The 22,939-nt window shown below is 34.5% G+C and overlaps 1 protein-coding gene across 8 annotated transcripts in view; it reads left to right on the plus strand.

Moving 5' to 3' along the window:
* Positions 1 to 22,939, plus strand: part of ctrip (E3 ubiquitin-protein ligase ctrip) — an 817,513-nt gene that overhangs the window by 404,806 nt on the left and 389,768 nt on the right. For all 8 annotated transcript variants that reach the window (XM_090413730.1, XM_090413731.1, XM_090413729.1 and 5 more), the window contains 4 exons: positions 2,837 to 2,932; positions 13,502 to 13,594; positions 13,687 to 13,971; positions 16,111 to 16,222. In XM_090413730.1, the coding sequence (XP_090269856.1) occupies positions 2,837 to 2,932; positions 13,502 to 13,594; positions 13,687 to 13,971; positions 16,111 to 16,222 (586 nt within the window). The remainder of the gene's footprint in view (positions 1 to 2,836; positions 2,933 to 13,501; positions 13,595 to 13,686; positions 13,972 to 16,110; positions 16,223 to 22,939) is intronic.

The following is a 22,939-nucleotide window of genomic DNA, read 5'->3' on the forward strand; positions in this document are numbered from 1 at the left end:
TTTGCTTTATGCGAATGATGTTATACTTCCAAATAAATCCGCTACAAGTTTGCAAGATTCCTTTACTAAATTGAATGACTGTTGTAATAGATATGGTATGAAGGTCAGCATTAAACAGACAAAGACAATGAAAATAGGTAGAATTGTTGAAAATGTCAACTGTGTTGTGAATGGAGAACCTGTGGAACAAGTAAAACATTTCAGCTACTTAGGCACGATTTTTACTGAAGATAGTAAATTAAATATGGAAATAGACAACAGAATCAACAAAGCTGGTATGGTAGGAAGTCAGTTGAATAAATTCATATGGAATAAGAGAGAAATTAGTCATAACACTAAATTAGCTGTATACAAGACAGTGTTCAAACTACTTTTAACTTATGGATCTAAGAGCTGGATCAGAAGTAAAGTACTTGACCAAAGACTAGAGACCACAGATATAAGAGTCCTGAGAAAGATTAGTGGCATGAACAGATGTCATCAATGGTAATATCGTATTAAAAACGTGGATATTAGGAAAGTACTTGACATTGTCAGCATCCAGGAATGTGTTAGCAGAGCTGATCTCAGGCAGTATGGTCTCTTAAACAGAATGGACGAGGAAAGATTAGCAACACAAGTGTTCTCTGCCAGGTTTGCAGGAAAACGACCCAGGAGAAGACCAAGATATAGGTGGATTGATACGGTACAAAGTGCCTTAGACGATAGAAACATAAGATCTTATAATGTTGGAGTCTTGACAAGTAACAGACTGATTTGGAGGAAAATTGGATAAGAAGTTAGTAATTATGTAAATTTTTCATGTTGGACAATCATGTCCTGTACACCCTTTGAGGGTACATGGCATGAATTTGATGATGATATGCTGATGGAGCTGTTATTAAGAAATTTCTTGATGTGTCTTTAATGTATGGGATATAAATAGTGTGCTGTGGTCATGCTTATTAAGTGATAAAAGGGAATTTCTGCATACAATTTAGAATTTTTTCTGTCTCTTTTTTTTTTTTTTTTTTTTTTTTTTTTTTTTTTTTTTTTTTTTTGCAGATTATAGCTCTTGACTAAAAAAAAATGTGAAGCAAAGGAGTGAGTTCAGTGGTAAGGGCATAGAACAGATAACTCTGGCTGTGGGTTATCTGTTCTGATGAACCTACACACACACTGGAAGATATCAGGAAGACACATAACTTAGTTTATCTAGGAAAATGGCAAACAGTCATAGCTTCCTGTTCCATTGAAGTGGATTTTATGGGGTTGGCTGTTTAAATGGACTAAAAATGTATCTAGTGTCTGAACTATGTGACCAAATAGCAAACAGATCATCAGTGAAACAGCTGAAGATAAATCACTTTTGCCTCTTTACAAGGCCTTGATAAGACCCTACTTAGACTACTGTATGCATGTCTGGTCTCCTGCTTTCCATGGTAATTCAGATAAAATAGAGAGAGTGTAGTGATAAATGGTAAAATGACATCAGGATTGTGGAATACTGATAATGAAGACAGATTGAGAATTTGTAGACTGCAGAAACTAACTAACAGGAAAAAAGTGGAGATATCATTGAGACTTACAGACTTCTGAAAGAGTCATGTAAAATATCAGTAGATTAAGTTCTGGCATAATTAGTAATTATTTATTTTGTTATGGAAGGTGGGGAAAGGATGAGAGAGAGCATCCTAAGAATGAATGACGTCAACAAGGGAGTGAGAGCTAAATTTTTCTCTGAGTGGTGCATGATTTGAATGAGTTACCTTTGGGTGTTGTGTGTGTGTGCAATTAGGGTGAACGAATTCAAGAACAAATATGAGATCTCATGTGGGTAGTATGTGGCCTCCCTTGATAATAATATTAATAATTTTCTTATTTTAATTTTTAAATAAATATTTAATTCTCTTTATATATGAGTCTGTGTAGCTCAGTAGAAATGGGGTTTGCACTCTATGGCTCTTGACTGCACGACAAAAGACTTGTGTTCAAATCTACTCACTGACTAGAGGAACATTTTTAAGCTTTTTCTCGACCAGTTCCCGAGTTAGTCGATCTCTGGCACTGCCAAACGGATTTTTTTCTCCTGGAAACTCTGGTTTTTCATCCCATAAACTCAAGAAAATTGGCTGTTAAACCGCACTATTTTTCAGACATTAAAAATATTGTGTTAAGGTTAGGGACCACAAGATGGTGACACTTGCTAGCCACCTTCTTCACTGTGTACCGATTATTTAGTGATAGCCTTGGGCCAGCTATCTCTGATTGGCTACCAGTGGAGATTGAACTGCCCATTCCATCTCCAAAAGTTAGATAGGCCTAAAACGGCCTCGCCTACTCCTCTTTGCGGGAACAAAAAGACATTAGCTGATTTTTTTTTTTCCCTTCTCTTAGTATAATTATTAGAGCCATAAATTTGTACTAAATTGAATTTGATAAAACATTAATTCACTCTTATTTCAAATTCCCTTTTTTTTTTTTAAGCATTGATTAATGAGCAAAATGTTGCCTTTTCCTGCAATGCATTCATCAATCAATGCACAAATATGCAAATATATATCAGGTTTTTATCACTCATATGAATAAATGGACATGCAAATAATGCTAATAACCACACTATTTTTTTATGGTTGCATGCTTTTAACCCACCAAAAATCGAAAGACAACTGTAGAATAAAGTTTAAGGAAAGAAGGAGCATCTGTTTTTGCTTCAATGAAATGCACTCACATTACACATGACAAAAAAAAAAATAAAATAAAATAAAAATACCATTCAGCGTGTATTGTAGCTATTTTAAATCTGTTTTTCATAAACCATAGGTCTGATTTTGCCATTCATATTTGCCTTTTATAGATGAACCATGCATGTAGGGCATTGACTTATATGATGGAAGCCTTACCGAGATCTTCTGCTGTTGTGGTAGAAGCTGTACCAGTATTTTTGGATAAGGTAAAAATATTCATTATATTTTATCCATTTTTGAATGTAACTGTTTAAAAAGCAAATCATTCGAAGGCTGGTTAGGTATTGTTTCCTTTGTTGCATTCAAAGTGATAGATATTTTGTACAGATAGGCTCAAAATATCTGATTAAATTAAATTGTTGCATAATTTTCTACATTCTTTAGCTAGTTATATTGATTTTACCTTACCAGATTTTCAACTTAGTGAGTATTCAAATGCATTGTTAATTTTCATAATGCTAGTAATTTTAGATATAACAAGTGTTTATTAATATGAGTATATATATATATATTATTGCATTAATGAGGAAATATATCTGAATTCCAGTTAACTAGACTAGTTTGCAGGTAATTTTGAGAAGAATAAGCAAATGTAAGGAAGAAAGAAAATATGGAACATTTATTCATTTTTGAGAAGTTTCTACCTGATAAGTTGAATGAATTCAATAATAAAATTAGACTGGGATATATTGGCTGAAGATTTTAATCACACATTAAACCTATGTAAATTTGCCAATATCTCCCAGTCTAATTTTATTATTCAATTAAAGTTGGTGGTCGAAAAAATAGAATTAAAGGTTGAATGAATGGTATACCATGACCTGAAAATTTTGAGTCTCCTTTGTCTATTGATTGAATCGACGGCTTTGAGAAATCTATGGAGTTTTTATCTCTTACTCCTTCTAGCAGCTTCAGTTTTGTTTTGTCTTTTCCAAGAAATCTGCTTGATTTTTAAGTAGTAGATGTTTTAGATATGGTTCTTCAATTTGGTTTAGAAGTATTCTCTGCATATTAAAAGATTTAGGTGTTGTTGGGTTTTTTATCATACTTCATGGTGTATAAGTAGCACCAACAGAAAAAAGAAGTAATTACCGTATTTGCCGGCGTATAGGACGCACCCCCTTTTTTTGTACACATTTTTTAGGAAAAAAATCTCTGAATATTATAATGAATTTACAGTATTTCAAATATAAAGTAATAAGTAGGTCTACTTTCAACAAATACCTAATCTAACTAGGAAAGCGTACCCACCTTTTAATCGTCAAAATCCAGAAATTCGTCTCCAGAGCTAAATGAAGAGACACTTAAAACCTCTTCTAAATCAGAATCTGATTCCTCATACAACAAATTGTCCACTGTACCATCCAGTGCATTACTAATTCCACACTTCTTAAATGATTTAACTACTGTCTCAGTTTTCACAGCATCCCATGAAGCTTTGACCCACTCACAACCTTGCAAAATGCTAGGCCTCCTCCTTCTTCATGGCATAACCTCAAAATCTGAAGACTGCATCCAGCTGTTCCACTTCTCCTTCATAAACCCTTAAATGGTATTATTAATACAGTCATACCCCGAAGTTACGCAGTAGGTTGAACCAACAAAAAACGCATAAGTCGAATTCGTGTAACTCAGGGTATATGCATGTAATTTATATATACAAACATACAAATATTAGTTAATTGGGACCAAAGGTTTACAAAAATACCTATATTTTTTAAGAAATATAATCATAATTGTAGTTTTTCATACATAAAAAAAAAGAAAGTTATTTCAATGTCGATGGTTTCATAAAATCTAATAGATTCATCTGATGGCATAATGTCTTTTTCTTGTCACGCAAAATTTCTTCATAGCAAGCCAATGATTTTTTTATTCCTTGCCTTGTGGCTACAATTCGTTCCTCATTAGAATCTATGTCCTCCAAAATCTGTAAACCTTTTATGATTGTTCTTACTCTGGATTCCTGTAGATCGGACTTCTTTGCTAGCTCACAAATTTTCATTCCGCCTTCAAAATCCTTAATAATGTTGAGTTTTATTTCCAAAGTCAGTTTTTCTTTTCTTGCTAGCTTAGAAGAATCGGACTTGCTTCTTTTGGACAACATTATTATTTTTTATGTGATAAAATTTTTACAAGAACATAACATTAAACAATCGCAAGGTTCGTAGACTATAAAAATCGTGTAAGAATGGAGACGGTGCGAAACACGTCAGTGCTTGTTCACTGCATGTGCGACACTGGCGAATCTGGCCGGCACCGGAAAGATACGACTAGTGGTGAGGCGTGAAGCAGGACGGGAATACGCACATATAAGAAACTGCGTAACTCTGGATTTGCGTAAGTCAGGGTATGACTGTACAGACATCTAAAGGTTGAAGCTGACTAGTTTGACCTCCTGGAATTACAGCTAACTGAGTTTTCAATTCCTTGAGTTTATTTGTAACATTGTCTGTTCTGTGAAAACGAAACTGATCCCATACTAGCATGGCAGGCTTCTTCAACAGTCCACCAGGGTGTCTAGACCAAATTTTATCTATCCATAACTTCATTCCTTCTCCATCCATCCAGCCTTTTGTGTGAACATGTACAAAAACTCCTTTAAGCAGTTTTTCTTTGGGTAGTGTCTTCTTTTTAAAAATCAAAAGTGGCGGCAATTTTGTCCCATCAGCACAGCAGGATAAATCAACCAGGTAGTGAGTTTTTTCGTGCCTGAAGTTTTAATAGTAACACCTTTATTGCCCTTGGAATCTACAGTTATGTTTGAGGGCACATCAAAAGTCAGCGGAACCTCATCCATGTTTCCTATTTGCGCAAGTTCAAAATTTTCTCGTTTCCATGCATTAATGACGAATTGATGAAATTCAATAATTTTTTCTTCATATTCAGCTGGCATTTTTTGTGATATTTTTGTTTTAGTCCACATACATAGCTGGTTTCTCTTCATGAATCTTGAACACCATGATGTTGATACAGTAAAGTTGGTGATCCCTCTGTTAGTGTCTATCGCTTTCGCTTGATGAATAATCTTTTTTGTAGACACTGAAAGTCCTGCTTTTCTGTGGCCTAAAATCCAAGTATTCAGTTCTGCATCAAGTTCTGGCCATTTTGCAGTTTCACTTCGTAGGTTATGTTTACTGTGAGTTGCTTTTTTTAGATCCTCTTCTGATTCCACCAAGTTCTTATCATTTTCTCATTTGGGGGTGGCCGGAAATTCCTCTCTGTAGCCCTGTTTCCATGTTCTTTAGCATACTCAATCACATGTAGCTTGTATGCAATATTGTAACAATGCCGACGTTTTTCAGCCATAATTTGCCAAGAAATTTAGAGAAAATTTAATGTCAGAAATTTATCACCGTTCACAACTTTGACAACAATTGGAAAGTTTAAATGAACAGGAACACAGCTGTGATCGTCGATGACAGCGCATGCGCATCTACTGAACTCTATGTCAGTGTTTCTCAAAGTGTGGTACGCATACCCCCCAAGGGTACGTGAAAGGTCTTCAGGACGTCCGTGGCAGTTTTCGGCTATTCATCATTAACACATGGAATAAAATTTATTGTATCCGTGAAATTCGAGATCGATCGTAAAACGTTCCTATTGTATCACTGAATAAGGTACAGAGACATCTGCAGGCTGTGTAATATGTTTCTCAACAAACAGTGCAATTAGAGATAAAACATAATTGCACAAAATATAACTGGGATAAAAAACGGCACTAACTAATGAATTGCATGACCTTCTCCCACAGAAAATGCTGTATGACTTGAGCAAAACCATATGTTGCCGGTGCAACATATGGTTTTGTTTGAGTGAACATGTTAAAACTAAGAAATATATAGTGAATGTGTTTTAGATATTATATAAGGAATTCGGTTGAAGAGAATTAGCATTTCAACTCGACTGTCGGCTTGCCTTTTTCATTTAGTAGTGTGATCTTTTGTTAATACCCCCACCAAACACTGCTCTACTTAACTGGAATGCTCTCACACACACCGCAAGGAAGCAATAAAGAAATCGCATAACTCGGAACAGAGAAAATTTCCAGAAATAAAAATAATAAAAACTGAGTATCGGCGTATAAGACTCACCCTGTTTTTCAGACCTATTTTCAAAGAAAAAAAGTGTCTTATATGCTGGAAAATACAGTAATTTGAGCTTAACTAATATTTCCAGAGTAAATTATTAAAAAAGGGTGGCACACCAATTGGCAATTCCTATAGGTGGAGATGACTTGCTAATGCTTCTGTCTGATATTTCCACTTGGGCCTGGCTCCCACTGAAGAGACCTCAATAAAGGTCGAAACTAGTCTGGGTAGTGGCCCTTTCCTTAATGCATAACATAGACATATCTGCAAGGAGATGTGTTTTGCATTATAGGAGATACTGAGATAGGAGTGTTGGTAGCTTGCTCCACCTTTGCAACGAGTTGCCCTGGTGTTGTACCACCTTAACCCAGTCCTGAAGATACTTTCAGGCACAAACTTTGTTTGCTCACACTTGGATAAAGGATTAAACTAAATTTATTATTTATTAATGTCTTGTTCTTCCTATTCTAGATGACACTTAATCTGGTGTGAAAGTGGCACTGCTTACCATCGTGAAATTGTTCTTGAAAGGGATAGATACAGCAGTTCTGGGATCGTAGTGCGGGGAGGCATTATGTTTAATGGATGCACCAAGTACAATTGCTGGAAAAAGGGACTATGACTGGTGAACGATACTGCAACAGAGTTCTTCAGTGTTATGTTCGATTGTTCCATGGTGTATAGGTGAAGAATAGATAATGCCACACCGCATTTTACATGAGTACTGGAGACCAAAGATATTAATTGAATAGAGTGGCCAGAGTACCCAGATCTCAACCCATAGAACATGTTTGGGATGCAATAGGGAGATGCATTGCTGCTTGAAATACCCTCCAGAAAACAAATAAGGCCTTATCCTTGCTATGAAGGGGGAGGAGTGGACCAGTTTACCTCAAGAACTCCTGAATCACTTGGTGCTAAACATGGTACAATGTTGTTAGAGTTGCATCGCAGTTCGGGGCAGACAGACATATTCCATACCGAAATTTCTCTCTGAATAGTTTTCTGTAAGCACTGTACATGAATTTCTTAACTGCTTACTTAGGAAATTTGTAACGTTTTCGACAAACATATTGCAATTTAATTTGTACAAAATTAATAACACTTTTTTTGTGTAATATAATTTATTAGTATGCTGGCAATAAATTTAGGTCCACATTTGGCTGTTGTCATGAAATTTTTTTCATATACAAGTAAAAATATAGTTTGGCTTTAGCTTTTGGACACCAGGGTATTTGGGTTCAAGACTACATTGTGTGCAGTTGGTGTATTTAGTGCTTATATAAATGTGGTGATTTTACTCCATTTCAATGTTTTTTTTTTTTTTCCATTTGAAAATTGGTGCTTTAATATTACGTTAGTGTAGATTTTCATGTTTTTCAAGTATTTAGTGTTTTTAATAACATTTCTGACATATTGCAGTATTAAATACAACTGTAAAATGGTGTTAAAATGTGCAAGTAATGGAATGCTAGCAAGAACAGTGAAGTCGAACAAAAATGCTTGCCGTGTGAAAGGATGATATTGAAGAGGATCTTGAAAATAATTTAATCTCCAAAATCGCAAAGTTAAAGTAGATTATTAGAACAACAATGCAAAAATTACAGAAAGTTTAGCAGCGTTTAAAGGAAAATTTGGAGGATAAGAAAGTTGAGCAGTAAATGAAAAACAGCAAAGCACTGAATCGGGTAAGTCAGTACATAACGGAAATCAGGTGAGTAAAGTTGATGGTAAAAAGAAAATTATTTGGCATGGTGACTCTATCCTAAAACATGCCATTGATGAATGGGTTATAATTTAGTTTTCCAGAGCAAAAATTAAAATATAGCATATGCATTCGAAAAAACAGAAAAGCAAAAGAGACCAGAATTCTAGTATGTACGAACAACTTCACTAGTAATAAATTCAGTATGGGAGAGGATATGAAAGAATTGTTGGAAGAAGTGAGAGTGAAGAGTGAGAAAGCGAAAATCTTAAGTATAAGATTTTCAATTTCCTCACTGAAGTGAAAGTATTACCCAGATATGATAGAAATAAATTAAGAAGAAGGGCTGTGATTGCAAATGATTCGATGCATAGACTGTGTAGAAGGAATGAATGAGAGTTTTTGGATGTGTGGAGTGAATTTTGAAGAATGGATTTGTATTCGAAATACGGCTTACACTTGAATGCATTTGGTATCAGGAGTCTTGAGAAATTAATTGGGATGAAACCTAGCACAGAGTTAGGGAAACTAAATTGATGGGAGGAATGGTGGGAATCTGTGTGTATGAGAGCAACAATGTTATGCAGCTGCGTTAATGATGGTAATGGGCATTATCACAGAAATTACTTTAAATTTTTCAGGAAATGACAATGTATGCTAAAATATACTATACCATGTATACTATGATATGTGCACTAACAGCGGCATTGACAACTTAACCATATCCTTCACAACTTCTTAGCCAATGTCTACAACCCCCAGAAAATATTAAAACCAGTTACCCCCAATAACAGAGATTACACTAAATCTATCACTATTTCTTATATCTGGGGCATGTCTGAAAAGCTGACAAAAATCCTAAAAAAATATGACCTGACTACCTGTTACAAATCATATAAGAAATTGGCATCACTTAACATCACTGCTCCACCAAAGACCAGCCACTTCCCCTAGACCTACCTGGAGTATACCAGGTCCCTTGCAGCTGTAAACTGTCCTGCTATGGCCAAACAGGCAGGACAGCTAATATCAGGATATCTGAACACAAAGACAACATCTGGTTTTACCAATACAGCCACTCAGGACTTGATGACTATGCTCTAGATACCCACCACAGAATATGCTGGAAGAAAGCCGCTTTACTACACCACAGCAAATATAAGTATGAAAGATTATTCCTGGAATCAGCCTCGGCTCTAAAAAAAAAAAAAAAACTTCCCAAACCTGAACAAATGTGGGTGCATGAGACTGCCTCAAATTTGGGAGGCTTGCTTCCTAAGAACATCAACCCAACGGCCAAGACAACCCAATTTAGCCTGCTATTGGGCACTTTTAGGACTCTAGGACCAACTTTAGTTACCTTCATCAGCCTCATTTGCTGGCTGTTAGTGCCTGTGTATGCTTACCATAGTTTTATGTTCCCAGAAGATGGCAATGTAACATTGCTGAAATATAGAAAGTATTGATTAAAGTTTCTTTTGATCAATATTTTAGTATACATTGTCATAATCTACAAGTATCACGGAAATGATTGAAGAAAGCAATTTTTTGTCCATCCTGTCTTGACTTATAAGCATATGCAAGGATATCTGCATAAGTAAGGCACTAGATGAGAAGAGAAACATGCAAGTAACTTATTATGTTTGTACAAGAATGTTAAAAGTATAAGAAACAAAATGACTGAGTTTTGTTGCCTTAAGACAGGATTGTAGACATTAGTGAGACCTAGCTATCAGAGGCAGACATACTAACTGGTATTGAGTGTTAAGGGTACAGTATTTTTAGGAAGGATACATAGGACAGGATGGGAGAAGAGGGGGTGTTCTGCTAATGATATGAATGATTTGAATCCAGTTTAGAGTTGAGATCTATGATTGCAATACTAGCAACAGTTTTTCATGTAGCATTGAGTTTGAAGCCATCTGGTCTGAGGTAGAGTGTGACAAGATCAAATACACAGTGCAGTGCTGTTATAGACCTCATAGATTGGTTGCCATGATGAAATGCAGAGTGAGAAATTGAGTAATCATAATGGGGAACTTTTATTATTCATATTTATGTGTCTATGGTTTCTTTGGTGATATTCTGGTACAGTAGAGAGAGTGCAAAGGAGAATATATAAAAAAAAATATCTGGATCGTGGAATACAGATTATGAATATAGATTGAGAATTTGTGTGGAATTAGCTATTCTAAAGAACAGTGATTATTACAAAGAATTGACAACCGCATGATAGCAAGGCATCAATGCTTGTTGATAATTGGAAAATTATCAAATATTCATGTTCCTGTTAACCTCCATCATTGAAAAATCAATGATTAAAAAATGGAACCAAAACTTTTATATTATTTTAACAGCTACTGTGGTATATAAAATATCTAATTTGATATTAACAATGGTTCTAAAACTTTTTTACCTAAAATTTCCATTAGTCCTATGAGGAAAAATCTTGTGTAGAACTGATTCATGAGGTCACAACTAGTTGCATTAAGTCTCTAAGATTTCATTCTCCTACTCACCCGTATACCACTGATTTCTTGTCAGTCAATCTCTTATTTAAGTGACTAGATTATATACTCAAATCCAATCTCCTCTGGTTTATTCTTCAGTCTTTCATATAGTATCCTATCAGATGCCTTAGGAAAGATCAACATTATCATATCATATTCATTCCTTTTATCCAGCTCAGCCATAGCATTATAAAATGAGCAAATTTCAATAACTACTCTTAAGTAAATCCATCATGTTACTTGAAAAGTATAGCTGGTCTCTATGGAAATGACTTCTATTGGGATTTATTGATCAAGTATTTTTTAGAACAACTATGTTATACCAACTAGTTTCACCAACTGAGGCTGTTGGCATCTTCAGGGTACATAACTGATATAAAGCACTTAAAGCTAAAAACTGTTACAGACTATAAATCAACCGATTCCAATTATATTTGACAAAACAGAATGCGTACAATACATGCATAGTGCGGGTATGATTTCAATTGTTGTTATTTAGGAACATTCTGTAATTGGCACTATAATTCAGTTCTTGTATGTTTAGAGATCTAATGAGGGTCTTCCAGATCTCGGGCAAGATTAATCCTTGGTTCCTGTTAAGGTTTTGTACCGAATGGGCAACTGTTGTGGCTTCTTTAATAATTCGGGAGTGGAAATCCTCCTTTATGTAAGGAATGGTGCTTTTATTATCCCACTCTATGATATGGTTAGCTCTTGAGAAATGAAAGGATAAACCCAATTTTTCCTCTATTGTTATTAACAATAGAGAGGAAAAACTGGCTGTTGGCATCTTCCCTGAAGATGCCAACAGCCTCAGTTGGTGAAACTAGTTGGCATAACATAGTTGTTCTAAAAAAATACTTGATCAATAAATCCCAAAAGAAGTAATTTCCATAGTTTTCGTGGTCAAGAAAATAATGTTTTAACATGAATAGCTAGTCTCTCCTAGACTGTCGCTCCATGGATAGTGTAGGTAAATAAATTGACACATCTGTTTTTGCATTTTTCTTGTATAACAGGCCTATCATGCAGTCTTTCCATTCCTGTGGGATCTTTCTTGAGCTGAGACTCAAATTATATAAACATGTCAAGGGCTTAACTAATTTAGCTGAACTAGCATTTGTGCTGATATCCCATTTGTTCCTCTTCATCCAATGTAGTGGTAGCACAGTATGCCACGTTACATACACCAGGTTGATAGATGAGTGCTCACCTCACTAAAGTGAAGTGAGCACACATTACGTGAACCATCAAATCTGCTTCTGACACAAGAGTGCTGTCTGCATTCAGTAAGTTATTCTTCTGCTTTTATTCTTTGTTTTACCTGCAGCATAATAAAAACTTCTTTTGGGTTGCCTGTAGCAGCCAATTTCTTTTCTATACTTTGACTTAGCTTTCCATTCAGTACTCGCAACTTTTTGGTCTGTACTTTATATATTTTGTAACTCCTTTCACCCTTATTCCCATTATATTCCTTCAACATTATCCTCTTCTTATTGATGTATTTCTTAATAAATTTGCATATCCATTTCATCGAAAAAATTTTTACTGTCATTCCTAATTCACTGGACTCTTTCTTTTCCACACCTCCACAAGAATCGCTTTTTCACTTGATGGACATTCACACAAACAAATAACCACTGAAAAGATGTTACTGTATGGCAGATGGAGCTGTCACCATTAAACTTTACCTCCAGAGTCATAAATAATATAAGATTCACCCATCTACCATATGCACAGTCATATCTCATTGCACTGGAGCTTATAATAAATATGCCACAAATCATGGCATATGCTTTCTTAAAAACCAAAATAATGCTAAATGGGCGTGGGGAAGAGATCCATTTCAAGACACATTATGTAACTCCAAGGACGCATCATGGACTCATCATAATAGAAACCATTAACTATGGAAATTCTATATTTGTTTGGCATAACGATGAGCACCATACTGCAACAACGCAAGCAACATTATTCCTCCTCCCACAAACATATTGCACAACTGCAAGCCAAATAAAATGCAGTAGAAGTTGTATGATATCACTAAATATAGCGTGAACATGTTAATTAATTTATTTATTTTAGAACAGGTCAGCTGTTGTAAGTTGAGGATTGGCTGTATATGAAAAAATTACTTAAAGATATTAAATTGTTGAGGAAGGGTGAGATTTGGTTTTTAGGTGAGGGGAAAAAAATCGAAAGTGTTTAATATGCCTGGTATCAATTTTGCACATAATGAAAATGTGATCATGCTGTTTTCATAATGGTAGGTAGTTATTGATGTAATTGACGTAATGGTAGCTGTTTTTCTTCTAATTTATTTAGAAAGACAGAAAATTGAAGCAAGTAATGTCATGTTCTCTCCACCTGAATTATGATTAAATTGTTGCATAATTTTCTACATTCTTTAGATAGTTATTGATTTTACTTTTATTTTCTAAAATACTCGATATTACATTAATTTTACAGCTCCAAGTTATTCAGTGTATGGATGTAGCTGAGCAGTCTTTAACAGCCCTAGAAATGCTATCTAGAAGGCACAGTAAAGCTATTCTTCATGCTGTAAGTTTAAATTAATAAAAAAAAAAAAAATTCATCTTCATTATAAAACTGTTCTAGAATTATTATTACTACTACTATTTCTTTCTTTGTAGAGAGGGGTTGCAGCATGTTTAATGTATATAGACTTCTTCTCAATTAATGCACAACGAGCTGCTCTAGCAATAACTGCAAACTGTTGTCAAAATTTAACTGCCGATGAATTTCATTTGGTGCAAGAATCTCTTCCACTGCTAAGTAGTCGTCTTACTCATCAGGATAAAAAGTCAATTGAGAGTGTTTGCCTAGCATTTTCAAGACTAGTAGATTGCTTCCAGTATGATTCAAAGATTTTAATGGAAATTGCAAGCCATGGACTATTGACAAACATTCTTCAGCTGGTATGTTGTATCTCTTCACCTTTTAGCCTAGCAATTATTTATTTTTTTTATTAACGCATTCACAGGGCCTGATTTTATGCATCAAGTTCTCTCCTAATGTATATCAAGTTAGAACTCAATTGGCATGTATATCATGTTCCTTCCACATTGGGTAGGCACATTTTTACAAATTGACTAATATATAGCATTGTCCAGAAGTAACAGGGCAGTTCTCTACAATAATCACTACAAATTTCATTGTTACTTTATAATTTATTTTGATTATTAATTGATTTTATTTGTAATTCATTGGTAATTATTTTGATATATATTATCTGCTAATGTATATATTTTTTTGCTTAAATGTCGATGCTCTGATTGCCTTATTACTTCTGGATTATCCAGTATTCATTCCAGTTTGAAATTTTCATGTAAGAGCTGTTCAGAATTGCCCTAATGGTAGAGAAAATTTCAAAATAATGCCTTTTTTTTTTTTTTTTTTTTTTTTTTTTTGCCAAAGTTTAAATAATTTTAAAAATATTGTCCATTACATGAAAAATGTTATGTTTTTCATCTTTGTACATGCATGTGCCTAGCAATACAGTAGTCCATCTTATTCACAGTTTCACTTGCCACGGTTTCAGTTACCTGCCATCAATCCCATCCAAAAATATTAAATGGAAAATTCTAGAAATAAACAATTCATAAGTTTTAAGTATTGCAATGTTCTGAGTAGTGTGATTAAATCTCGTGCTGTCCTGCCTGGGACATTAATCCTCCCTTTGTCCAGTATATCCATGTTGTACTGTATATGCTACACAGATAAAGGACATAGTTTCTGTGTTCCTCCAGATTGATATTAGATGTTCTTTCAGTTTGACCAAAGTAAATTGGTTTCCTGGAACAAGAAATAACTGTAGACACCAGGATTATGTAGATCCTTTATGAAAAATCTGGGCAACCATTATATTCTTACCTTCAGCAAGATTCCATCACGGCACTCATATATGGTACCAGTTAGGATTGTAGGATCTCATAGAATGAAAACAGTCTGTTTGCCTTTCTGCTGGTATTGTCCCTGCATGCATAGTGTATTTCTTTGTACCCATAACAATGCCTTGGTAATCGATGAAATATTATCATCATAAACTAATTGGCTAAATATATTTAGTTATCTCTAGATGTGTTTTCTGTTCTAATTATCAATATGAATGATAATTAGAACAGAAAATTTATATGTAAGCATTCATACCCTGAAAGTTTGAAAGATTGTTAGGACATGGTACTGTACTTAATCAGTATCGTGTTATTCACTAGGAATATTATGTTTAGAAAACAAAAAGAGAATGGTAAATAAATAAATAAAAAAATTAAATATACATGACAAACACACATTGCGATTTGTCACATGCCTACTTGATGTGCAAAGCTGAGACCGCTGGAAACACGCAGGTTCACAAGTGCTGTAGTGAAATGTGGGTAATCGTCTAAGAGTAAGCTAAATATCAAACATTCTGAATCTAATGCAGAAAACAGATCAAAGGAAACCCATCCTTTTTGGATATATCTGCAGGTTAGATAACAGAAGAAAGATCAAAACCTTCATATTTGGTATAATGGATGGTATAAACAGAAGTGGACAGGCAAGGTGAGAGTGGTGCAGAAAGAGGTTGCAGGATTTGAGTCACCTGTTAGTGGACAGAGAGAAATGGCACAAAATGAAGAAATGGATGTGGGCCCTGCAAGGCCCACGTCCATTTCTTCATTTATTTCCATATATTTCTAATATATGGAAATAAATTCCATATATCTAATATTTCCATGATTGCTGTTTTGGCACTGATAAGTCCCCTGTTTTCTTCTAAATATTTTAAAATACATGCAGTAGCTCTACATCCCTTTGAATTGAACAGTCATCTTTTAGCCTGTATTAACCAAAGTAATTGTTTTCTACAGTGAATTACTGGCTAGCAGTGGTTTATGTTGTCAGTAATGGCACATACTATAATCAGAGCTGACAGAAATTATATATTTGTTGGTTAGGTCAATTTGTAATACTAAAGAATTGGGGAAATTTTGATTCACCAGCTTATCAAAAAATTAAATTAAAAAATTGCTATGCTTTAAATGAAATGTTTACATTTGCATTTTTTATTTCAGTTAGTTGTTACTCCACCCTTAATCAGCTCAGGAACCTTCGTGACCGTTATACGAATGCTTGCTCTTACCTGTGCCACTTGTCCCGAGTTAGCTGTTCTCCTTTTGAAAGAGAGTAAGTTTCATATATCTTATGCTTTTTTTAAATCTGCTTTGAACTTCTTTTGTGTGTGCGCTCATTATATATATATATATATATATATATATATATATATATATATATATAATGAGCGCACACACAAAAGAAGTATATTAAATATATTATAAAAATATATATATATATATATATATTTTTTTTTATAATAGTATAGTATAGAGTGTAATGAAGTTACTGTGGTCAGCTTTTGTTTTTTTTTAAAAAGCTTGACCGTAAAAAGTACTATTTAGATCAACTATTCTTCAGTTATATAACTGTAATTGTGAGGAATTTAAAAAAAAAAAAACATTTAAATTTTTAAATGGATAACTTTAAAAAGTTAGAGCAGTTTCTTCTGTTATTACAAGATATTATGAAAAATTACCATAATTAAGATTTTATGGCTGCTTTCCATATCATCAACACTTTATTCCAAATTGTTCTATAGCTGACTCACTATAGGAACCAAAAGTCCCATCGGTACAGTGCTGTTGTAAAGAAAATTCTTATAGCATACTATCCAATATAACTATTCTTTGCTATAATGAAAATTGACCATATGATTTGTTAGGCCTCTGCAGAATTAGGAAACATGCAATAGCACACTTAAAAACACTCAATAAACAGTAACTGGAAAAATGAAATTTTATACTATATATAAAGACTAAAGTTATGAGGAATGCCCTCTATGGGCACTGTTGGCTAGCTAGTTAGCTAACAGCACCCACCATAGAGGGCACTCCTTCATTTTGGCTAGCCTTAGTTGTTGGGCAGGAGGTCTAAGAATTAGTTTCCCAAATCTTGGGAAATTTAATACAGCCATATTTATTAATATTAAGCTTGTTTTTAAAATCTTCTACAGATTCTAAAAAAAATCAAGTTTGTATTTACTGTGATGGAGCTTAATACAGTAATCCCTCGATTAATGCACCCCCGATTAGTGTGCCTCTAAAATTCGATTATTGCACCTATACACATCTTAAAAATAAATGTTAACAGATTTTAAAAATTTTCTATCTATACATTTTTATGGCTAACTATTTTAAAAAATCACTCACCAGAATGAAATAATTTAATTACCAATTTAAAACATTTTACAAAGTTATTTTTAATGGCATATATCACATATAAATACAATAATCACTACGGAAAGGCCATGTGAAACTTCTTGTTTATCCCAGACACTTCCATGTACACTATGTTCCAAATTTTTACTGCCAAATGCAACTTCTCTCATACAACCTATGGACCAGGGGATTATCGCAACCTTTAAGGCATACTACCTGAGAAGAACATTTAAACAGGCAATAGAAGCAACATCTGGTGAGAATTCTATGACATTAATAGAATTCTGGCAGAAATTTAATGTCAAATCTGCTATCGAAAATATTCATCGATCTTGGAATGAAATTACTGCTAGCAATATGCAAGCTGTTGGAAGCACATTCTTCCACATTGTGCAAAAGATTTTGGAAGCTTTTCAAATGAAATGGATAATGTTGTTGAGGAGATTGCTAACATCGGGCGTGAACTGGGTTTTGATGAGATTGACAATGATAACGTCCAAGAGTTAATTAAATCTCATTCTGAAGAATTGAGTGATTCCGACCTGCTAAATTTAGATACACAGCTGGAAGATCCTGAAGAATATGAAGAAAATTTAACCACTGATAGTCAGCCAAAAGAGATTTCACAGAAATAATTTGAAAATATTTTTTGTACAATCGAAGTTTTTAAGCGGCAATGCTTAGAGGCTGATCCTGATGAAGCGAGAAGCAGTAAAATTTGCAGAAGAGTAGAAGAGGCAATAGGGCCATACCATTGGTTGTATGAAAAAAAGAAACAAAATGCCCACCAAACTATGTTAGCTCAATTCTTTGTTAAGAAGTAGCATAATAAAATTTATATTTTGAATATGTTTTATTGTCTTCCAGCTTCATGGTTTTCCTTTAACTAGGCCCTGAGACATACCTTAATTCTTTTATAAAAAAATTAAGGGTCAAAAAAGAAATTTTAGGAACGAATTATACTTTTTCCCATAGATTATATTATATTATATTCGATTAGTGTGTTTTCGATTAATGTCCCTGTTTTAAGGAGCACATTAATTGAGAGATTGCTGTAGTTTTCTTCCATTAGATTCTGTGTAAGGTGTCCAAGGCATGGTCAGCTAGGCCTGACTGATCATATAGTTGAATGGATGCATTTTTTTGTGTTCATCTAGGCAGATGTTAGCAGATCTCCTAGTATGACTATAATATGATCAGACTTCAAAATTAGTGCAGTTCTTTGGAGTTCTGGTGATTAGATGGATTGGCAAATAAAGGCAAGTTCAGTTGTAAAGAAATATTGGATGGAACAGGTTATAGGCTCTGTTGACAAGTTTTTTGATGACACCATATTGTTGAGAAGGTTTTCTGTCAACTGAGAAAGAAAGGGTATCATTGGGCAAACATGTCATTAGAGTATCTAAAAAAAAAGGCAAGCTGTAGTTTTTTTTTTTTTTTTTTTCAATAGTGAACTGGATTCTGGGGTGTTCACTGTGTTGAGGTGGAGAAGGAAAGAGTCTAATGTATCTGAACCATGTTGTCGTATAGAGAACACGTCATCAATATATCTTAATCAAATAGAAGGTTTGATCAAATATCCAGAGCATGGCTCAGATTTTGCTTTTTCAAAATATGCGATATAGAAATTGGCCAGAGAGAAGAGCTGTGTAAGTACCTTCTATCTCTTTATAAGTTACTCTTCCAGAAGTAATCACTATGGATTGCAAAATTAAAAAGATCAGTAATGTCAGAGAGGAATATTTGTGAATAAAGAGACATCAAAGCTCAGTATGATATCATTATTGTTTAAAACTAAATTTTGGATTAAGGATTTGAAATACATGGAATTTTTTATATAAGAAGTGTGACAAGTAAGTGGAATTAAAGATGTAACTGTTTGGCTAATTTAAAGGGGGGGGTCAGTAGCTAATGCTATGGGACAGAGAAGATAATTGGGTTTATGGGTTCATAGTGTCAGAATAGCATTTACTATGGGTTGGAGAGGATAATTAGGTTGATGAACCCATAAATCCAATCTAAAGTAATATATATATATATATATATATATATATATATAAAAATTAATTCCTGACTAATTTCATGAAGAAAGTTGTTCAACTGTGATTCTTCAAAATTTTAGATCACATTTCTTTTTAATAAAATACACACTTTTATTCTGCTCATTCTGCTCTACACTTAGGTAGTGGTCACTTTCAAATTTTCTATACATCTGTTTTGGACCAATCTGTAGATGTTGCTATCAATATTGATTATTTACACATTAAGAAACATGATATCATATCTAAGATTCAACTGCAGGATGTGTTATACTTAGTTATGTACTCTATACAGAAAATGTTATCCTCTTAATAAATAAAAAAATAAATCTTAAATAAATATGCTCCAAGACTTAAAATATCGTTTAACCAAATTAAGTAACTACTGCAACAATAAAAAAAAAATAAAATAAGTAGGAAAACAGAAAACATTGGTTGCCTTTTTCAGTGGGTCATTCCAAGCTGAAATCAAATTAAAATTAAATTGAAACCTCATAATTTTGTATTTTGATGGCAGTTAGTTATCTGGTATTTTCCCTGGCACCCAATTTTATTTGGCAGCTCCACAGAATTTTCAGTTTCAGAGGGTTTTAAAATCAATAACTGATTTTCAGATTAACCAATTTCTGATTATTTTTATTTTATTTTATTTTTTTAAATGCAACGCATTAAATTTTTGATGCATTTTAATTTTAATGCATCACAAGAGGCAGATGACATGGAAACTCTTTAACTATCAATGATTTTAAGAAGAAAAGCCAAAACGGCTATTTTTTCTGGCGAGGTTGATAAGTTAAGGGAATAAAAATCCCTTATTGTTTTTCAGCCAGTAAGCGAAACTAAGATCAAAAACTACGATCTGAACGTTTCATGCTGACGAACTGTCGGCGGATCCAAGCGTAAGTGACCACTTGGTAGTGCCACACCACAGCAACTCGTTGCAAAGGTGGAGCAAGCTCCCTCACTATTCTTGATATTTTCTCATAATGTAAAAACACACAGCTCCTAGGAGATGTAGTACTGTTTTACATTATGAGGAGAGGTCACTACCTAGACCAGTTTCAACCTTTTTTGAGATCCCATCAGTGAGTAGCTAGACCTAGAATATCAGAGTTTAAGTGAAAAGAACTTGCATACTTTTGCTATACGATTGCCCGAAAGGTATGTCACTATATTATGTTATAACATATTCTAACTAAGAAGAAAAGCCAAAACGGCTATTTTTTCTGGCGAGGTTGATAAGTTAAGGGGATGAGTTGCCGTGGTGTGGCACTACCAAGTGGTCACTTACGCTTGGATCCGCCGACAGCTCGTCGGCATGAAACGTTCAGATCGTAGTTTTTGATCTTAGTTTCGCTTACTGGCTGAAAAACAATAAGGGATTTTTATCCCCTTAACTTATCAACCTCGCCAGAAAAAATAACCGTTTTGGCTTTTCTTCTTAGTTAGAATATGTTATAGCATAATATAGTGACACACCTTTTGGGCAATCGTATAGCAAAAGTATGCAAGTTCTTTTCACTTAAACTCTGATATTCTAGGTCTAGCTACTCACTGATGAGACCTCAAAAAAGGTTGAAACAGTCTGGGTAGTGACCTCTCCTCATAATGTAAACAGTACTACATCTCATAGGAGCTGTGTGTTTTTACATTATGAGAAAATATCAAGAATAGTGAGGGAACTTGCTCCACCTTTGCAACGAGTTGCCGTGGTGTGGCACTACCAAGTGGTCACTTACGCTTGGATCCACCGACAATTCGTCGGCATGAAACATCCAGATCGTAGTTTTTGATCTTAGTTTCGCTTACTGGCTGAAAAACAATAAGGGATTTTTATCCCCTTAACTTATCAATGATTTTGTTGACATAGGAATCTGTAAAGCCATTAGCAAGGTAGTAGACTTGAACAAGGAAAGTAGTCTTCTCAATCAACTAGTAAATAATCCTGTTACTGCTTATTTTGGCAGGTTGTTCCTGGAAGGAGTCTGAGTATAGTGATTTGCAGAGGTCAGTGTATGATGCTATTGTTATGCTTGGATTGGATGGGCACTTTCTGTGTGGGAATGGTGACCCTTGAGTTCTTCACTCCCACTACATTCTCCTGATCTTTTAATTTTCCATTGATTTACTTGAAACCATGATAGACAGTACAAAAATTTTATTATTATTAGTACATGACATCTCCAAGGACTCGTTGAGGGAGGACACCCACTCTACAACTCTCCGCCTCTACCACTGAATCAACCAACCACAGCAAACTGCATCATCTTCACCAGCGCTGTCCAAACTTAGGTAATCCGTGGGGCCGCATTAAAAAAAAAAAGATTTATCCGAGGGCTGCATCACAATATGTATCTAGTAATATGGTAAGCAGTAGCGACACAGCATTGATAGTTGAACAAACAAATAACGCTAATCGTTCGCTCATGTTCCCCCGTGAATGCCCAGAGTGCACATTGGAACAAAACAGTGTAAGAACGCTTACTTGACACATCTAATATTCAAAGAACACGTGGGTATATAGTGATGTAAAAACACCAAATAAAATTACCAACAGCGAGATTATCGATTGGTGATAGAATTAAAATATTTAATATACATTCAATTCAAATTGTTATTTTATTTATTCGCTTGTAAAAATCAAAACCCACAAGCGGGCTGCATGTGGCCCACGGGCAGTGCTTTGAATAGCCCTGATCTACACCAACGCTGTCTACTGCCCACAACCACCACTAGTATTTTAACAGACAATCACAATCATTCATGTCCATGGTGGGATTTGAACCTGTAGACTTTTGGCTGAAGAGTTGATACACTAACCACTCAACCAATCAGGCCAATTTCTAGCTACTGTTTAAAAAAAAATAAACTTCCACAAAAAAGCACCAAAAAATAAATTTCTGGAAAAATCAATTCCATTAAAAAAAAATTTCAGAAACCGTGCTGCATCTACCATTTATTGACTTTACCAACACCATAGGTTTTGATTCTAATATCAAGATTGTGCACAACCATCTACAGACATCTGAACCTGATATGTTATTCATCACGGAACCACAACAACATCTCACCTTAACTTTCCTCATTACGTTTTCAATGAAACGTAATCAATAACTTTCGTATCGAGGATGGGATTTTTGTACTTGTCAGGTGTGATATCCAATGCCAGAGGTTATTGGACCTAGAAATCTCCTTTTATATGATCTATTTTGGCTAAAGATTTCCTTACTTCATTGTGTTGCTTTCATTTGCTTCATCTACCATTCGTCTAACTCCAATGAATTCACCAACCAATTTGACTATCTCTGGAAGTTGAATACATACAGTCTAATTGCCATAACAGTGAGATAATCTTCCTTGGTGATTTCAGCATCCATAATTCACACTGGCTTCCTCTGACTTTACAGACTGAGCTTGGAAAAAAGTTGACTTGTCTGCTTATCAGTAATGATTTAACACACATTGATCAACAACCTACCAGAATTCCAGATAATCATCATTCTCCCATCATCGTGGGACTTTTCTCAACCAGCTCTCCCTCCATATATGTTTTTCATATTAGCTCTCCTCTTGGCAAGTCTGACCATATC

Source organism: Typopeltis vanoorti, chromosome 24 (genome assembly GCF_054136105.1).
Source record: "Typopeltis vanoorti isolate ZY-2024b chromosome 24, IOZ_Tvanoo_1.0, whole genome shotgun sequence".
NCBI classification, from domain to species: domain Eukaryota; kingdom Metazoa; phylum Arthropoda; class Arachnida; order Uropygi; family Thelyphonidae; genus Typopeltis; species Typopeltis vanoorti.